Source organism: Calidris pugnax, unplaced genomic scaffold (genome assembly GCF_001431845.1).
Source record: "Calidris pugnax isolate Ruff unplaced genomic scaffold, ASM143184v1 scaffold46, whole genome shotgun sequence".
NCBI classification, from domain to species: Eukaryota; Metazoa; Chordata; class Aves; order Charadriiformes; family Scolopacidae; genus Calidris; species Calidris pugnax.
In genome coordinates, this window is record NW_015090769.1 from 1146470 (window position 1) to 1151902 (window position 5433).

The 5433-nt window shown below is 54.7% G+C and overlaps 1 protein-coding gene across 1 annotated transcript in view; it reads right to left on the reverse strand.

Annotated features, from left to right (window-relative positions):
- MAST3 (microtubule associated serine/threonine kinase 3) overlaps positions 1 to 5433 on the reverse strand; it is a gene marked incomplete at its 5' end in the record, with an annotated part of 35942 nt that overhangs the window by 24733 nt on the left and 5776 nt on the right. The window contains 12 exons of the mRNA XM_014938232.1: positions 3 to 202; positions 471 to 572; positions 857 to 1022; positions 1133 to 1265; positions 1499 to 1637; positions 1768 to 1976; positions 2111 to 2196; positions 2591 to 2658; positions 3168 to 3300; positions 3456 to 3557; positions 3632 to 3841; positions 4228 to 4303. Coding sequence (XP_014793718.1) covers positions 3 to 202; positions 471 to 572; positions 857 to 1022; positions 1133 to 1265; positions 1499 to 1637; positions 1768 to 1976; positions 2111 to 2196; positions 2591 to 2658; positions 3168 to 3300; positions 3456 to 3557; positions 3632 to 3841; positions 4228 to 4303 — 1624 coding nt within the window. The remainder of the gene's footprint in view (positions 1 to 2; positions 203 to 470; positions 573 to 856; positions 1023 to 1132; positions 1266 to 1498; positions 1638 to 1767; positions 1977 to 2110; positions 2197 to 2590; positions 2659 to 3167; positions 3301 to 3455; positions 3558 to 3631; positions 3842 to 4227; positions 4304 to 5433) is intronic.

Below are 5433 nucleotides of genomic sequence, written 5' to 3' on the forward strand. Positions count from 1 at the left end.
TTTCCCATGGGATCATCCAGATGGGATATGGGATTGGGGAGGGGGTTGGAGGGAGGGATGGGGATGGATTTGGCCTCACTGTCGAAGTAACTGGTGTCGTCCTCCGACTCCAGCTGGGGGATGAACTCGGCCTTCTGCCGCAGCAGCCCGTTCCAGTCCAGGTGGAGGAAGAAGGAATGGTGCTTCACCTCGTGTGCACCCCCTGCCAGGCAGAAAAACCCCACGTCAAGGTTGGGGGGGACAGGGCAGGATCTGGGCTGCTCCTGCTCCCACCCCAAATGGCACGGTCCCTCCTCCGTGCAGAGAAAAGGGAGGATGGACCAGAGCCCTGCACGGCCTTCCCGGGTTGAATCCCGAGCTGAGGACCTCCTCCGAGCACCCTCAGCGCGGCAGGACAACGCCGTGGTTCCAGCAAACGGCTGAATTTGGTGAATTTGGTGAATTAGGGGGGCTGCCCCCCCGCCACGTACCAGTGCCCAAGCGCTCGAGGGGACTCTGTCTCAGCAACCGCGTGATGAGGTCCTGGGCGTCCGCAGGAAGAGCCTCGTCCCCTTCCGGCCACATAATTTCATCTGCAAGGAAAAAGGAAAAGGAGTTTGGAGCGGGTGGAAGAGTTTGGACACAATAGGGGCTGCGATGACATGAGGTCACAGGAAAAGTCATTTCTGGGCAAGAGGAAAGTCCCTCAGGAGCTGCAGAAGATGAAAGCATCCTTCCAAACCGGGAAATCAAAGCTTGAGGAGCCTTCTCGCCGTGCAACCGAGTATGAAATGATGGAATGAAGCTCTCCGTGTGTTAAGGACAAGCCATGACTGCTGGGAAGTGTGAACTGAGGAGCAAAGTTGATGACACTCACCACTGATGACCTGCCCAAAGAGCTCCTCGGGAGTGTCTCCGAAGAAGGGGACGCAGCCCACCAGGAACTCATAGAGGATGATGCCCATGGCCCACCAGTCGACAGGCTTCCCGTAGCCTTGTATGAGGATGACTTCTGGGGCGATGTACTCCGGAGTGCCACACACCTGCGTGGGACGCAGCGGCTGACACCTCTGCAACGACCTCTGCAACAGGTCCTGAGGCTACCCGGGTCCCCAGTGATGGCAGATCGGTCAAGCAGGACAGGATCTCGTACCTGCTTGTCCATGAACTCCCGAGTGTCCTTCTCCATGTGACCTTCGTAGAGGTTTGTGGTCATGTTCATCAAGCCAATCTTTGACAGACCGAAGTCTGTCAGCTTTATGTGGCCCATGGAGGTGATGAGTAAACTGCAAGAGAAGACAGACGCCTTGCAACGAGGCCATTTGCTTCTAGGGAGACCTGACCAGGACCAGCAGGACCCCAAGACCTCTGGGCCTGGTTGCAACAGCACAGAAGCAGGTCTTTGGGCACCAAAACCCATGACCTCATTCTGCCTTATCCTCTTGGCTTGGATCAGTCCCTCTCCCTTCCCCATCCAAACCCAACCTTGTCCTTGCTCAGACCTGACCCACATCCTCACTTGTCGGGTTTGAGGTCCCGGTGGACAATGCCGTAGTTGTGGAGATACTCCAGTGCCAGAACGGTCTCAGCGAAGTACATCTTCGCCATGTCAACAGGCAGTGGGCCCATGTTCTTCAGCAATGTGGCACAATCGCCCCCTGTGGGGACATGGGTCCTCCTGAGCATGGGGGGCTCAGAGAAGAGCATCATGAGATGTCCAGGTGGTGCCCTCAATGCTCAGACATTGATAATCTCCCACCTCCCTCCAGCTCTGAATCCCATTCTCACCTTCCACGTACTCCATCACCATGCAGAGGTGTCGCTTGGTCTCGAAGGAGCAGAACATGCTGACCACAAAGGGGTTCTCCGCGAAGGTGAGGATGTCCCTCTCCACAAACACCTGCTGGATCTGGTTCCTCAGGATGAGGTTCTGCTTGTTGATTTTCTTCAAGGCAAAGCGCTGCCGCGTCTCCCTGTGCCTCACCAGGTACACGGCCCTAGAGGAGAGGCTGGACCTCAAAATGTGTCCTCCAACCACCAGGACCAACCACGCAGCACCTCGGGCCTAAGATGGGGAGGACTTTGGAGAAGGTTACGGATGGAGACAAGTGTTAGGAATTTCCCAACTCACCCGTAAGCCCCGTTGCTGATCAGCTTGATGGTCTCAAAGTCCCCCTCACAGGGCTTCCTCCGAGGAGCGGTGGTCAAAGGCTGGCTCTGAAGAAGACACAGAAGGTTTTTAACATTTCCTGGCAGGCCAGCACTCTGAGTGCAGGCAGGAATTCACCAAGCACCATCATGTATCACTCCTGATTGCTCCTCACTGCCAGAGGACATCCCTTCCTGAGCCCTCTCCAGACACAAACCCCAAACCAGAAGGCCAAGATGTTCTGCAGATCAAAAGTCCACTCTCAGCTCTGTCCGCTTAAGAGGTGAGATGGGGGACCATGAGATATTACACCTGAACACAGCAGCCACTCTTGGGGACAACCCAAATTAACCTCTCTCAGCCTAAGACAGCAGAGGAGCTGCTGCGAGGAGCTTTGGTGTGGGGTGAGGCAGGACAAAGTCAGAGGCAGGAGGTGGGACACACAGGTAGGACCATGCTCACCTCACAGGCATCATCGTTCTCCGGCGTGATGGTGTTCCCGCTGTCAAAGTGATCCAGCTGGACCATTTCTGTAGAAGACAGGCATCTTTTTCACCTTTTCATGCTCAACCCCCACCAAAATACCGGCCCCACCAACCACTCTCCCTCCCAACTCGGAGATCCCGCAGGGATTTAGCGCTTTGCTCGCACTATCGTATGGAGAAATTCAGGTCACGGCGTTAAGAGGTTCAACACGAGGCTAAACATTTACATAATTCTCTTTTTTCCATAGTCATTCCCGTGTTCTTTGGGGATTATGGTCCCCCCCCGCCGGGGCCGTGGCTTCCTATGGATTAAGCGTTCTTGAGCTTAATCTACTTTGATGAACGTGTTGGGAGCAATAAGGAGGGATGTGGGGCTGGACGTGGACACCATCCTGGTCCTGCTGTGACCCACCCCATGACACCAGCTCAGTCCTGTCGGTGCCCCTGCCACCTCCTAGTGAGGGGAGTGTGCTCATTCATGCTCGCCAGTGGCCAAACTAGGAGTCCACATCCCACCGCAGACCTCGGGGCCACAAACCCAAGCGGTTCCCTACCCTCCAGTGGGTCCTTGACGAGACCCAGTTGACTGATGATGTATCGGGGAATATCGGTCTTTATTCCCTGGCCAACTTTGGCGTGTCCTTCTGCAGCTTCCAGGAGGTGGTAAAACTCTTCTGGGTCAAACTCCTGGATGGGGAAAACCAAACACAGTTGAGGAGCAAGACCTTGCAGAGTTAAGCCTTTCCTCTAAGCCTTGATGGACAAAGATAAAGTCTTTGCCTCCTCTCCAAGCAGGCACAGACCATGAAAGACAAGAAGCATCAGGAGCTGCAGTGTCTTACCAGGCACTCCAGAAGGCGAGCAGGACGGGAGATGATGATCAGCAGCTTCCTCACCAGTTGGTCAATGAACTTCACCTCCTCACTCTCCGAACGCTCCTGAGCCTGCAGGAGAGAAGCCAGGTGTCTATCGGTGGCCTCAGGAGATGGCACCAGGCAGGGAATTGCCCTGTACTCACATCTCGGAGCATCTTCTCAAGTTTCTCCTGCAGCTCCATGAAGTAGCGGGAGGTGATGAGAGCTCCCTGGGACTTCGCCAGGCAGTCACGAGCCAGCTCGATGATCTGGTGGTGGATGAAGCCCAGCACCCCGTCTGCCAGCGGCAGAGTGCTGCTTGGAGAGAAGTTTGTGATGGTGTCCTGCAGACGCTCTTCCATTTGGGCTGTGGCCTGCAAGGCAGAATGGATGGTCGTGCCTGGGAACACGTGTCCCCATACCATGTGTTGGGTTTGGCCAGCCAGGATCTCATGCTACCACCTCCTGCAGCTCCAACAGCCATATGCACATCATGGCCCCACCTGGGATCCAGCTTCCAAGGCTGGAAAAGCTCCACCAAAGTCTCCAGAGACCATTGCCTGCATGTGTGGTGATGCACACCTGCAGGTCCCTACCTCCTTGGTTCATTACCACTTTCCCAGTGTCCTCAATACCCTCCTCCCAGTATCTACCCATGCATTTTATATTCCAGCACGGAGGAGAGGTTGTGCTGAAGAAGACACTGCCAGGGCGCTGCAGAGGGACCAACATGTTTGTCCTCTCCAGTCCCAGCAGTTACCTTGGGGAACCGCTCCTTGTAGACATGGTTCATCATCACAACCTCGTTATCAAACGTTCCACTCGTCCGTCCAGGGCTGCGGAGGGAGGAAGCCAGTTGCGTTACAAGGTCCAAGTCATTTACATCTATGTAAATAGCTACCGCCCCTGGAGAGCTATTTGTTCCTTCCTCCTAACTCTCAATCCCAAGCAGTTAAAGGTCATCTGAGTGGAGTCATCAGCCTTGGGCCAGCACTTCCAGCAGCTCCTTTCCCACCGTGTGTGGATTGGGAAGTCCCTACGGCCCTGACCAGGGAAGGTCAACCTCCCACAAACCCAGGTATCTCTTGAAAATCCAGAGCTGAGGAGCTGGTGCACCAGTCAACCTGGCTTTGAAGAGCGAGCTCATCCTTTCCTTCCTTTGGATCCCACAATTTCTCACCATGGTTGCCCTTTTTGCACCTCACCAGCAGAGAAACCCCAAACCAAACCCCATGGTGGATGCAGGGACCTTCCTTCATCAAGGTTTCTCTCTTACCCTCACCCAACATTGCCTCCCTCAGGTCCCTTCCTGGTGATCCTGTTATGCAAAGCAAGTCGCAGGAGCAGCCAGCAACTCATTAACCACTATATAATAAATACGATGATTAAAACCAGACCCAAACCACTCGTTGCCAGCCCCAGCCCAGCCCCTGGCTCAGCCTCTGCCGTGCTGTGCTCACCACAGCGCTGGGATCTCCTCGGTGAAAACCTCCCCACCTGCAAAACCCTTGTCAGATAATTAATCTGATTTTAATGAAATTTCAGCCGGCAACACGCAGGGCTACGGCTCCGCCTCCGGTGCAAAGAGGGTCGGGAGCTTTTCCAGAGGGAAAACAGGATTTAACTGAAACATTCCCTGTAAAAAGCACAAATTCCTAGCACTGGACAAGTGGAAATGTGACCAACTCCTTGTGTGGGACACGGTCTTGGAGCAGCAACGTGGAGCTTGGCAGGTCCATAGGGTCAGTACGATGCTACGGCCACTCTCTTGATGGTCTCCCCAAATTTTCCTCTCTCCATCCCATAAATGCCTGTCCCTCTGCGCTCCTTGTTCTTTGCAGAAGCAAAGGCCAGCCTGATGCTCAGCCCCAGCAAACATGGGTGATGTTTCCCAACCCAAGCCCAAACCCAGAATTTTTAACACTGCTGGGGCTTCTGCTCGATGGTCCCCTTCTCTCCACCAGAT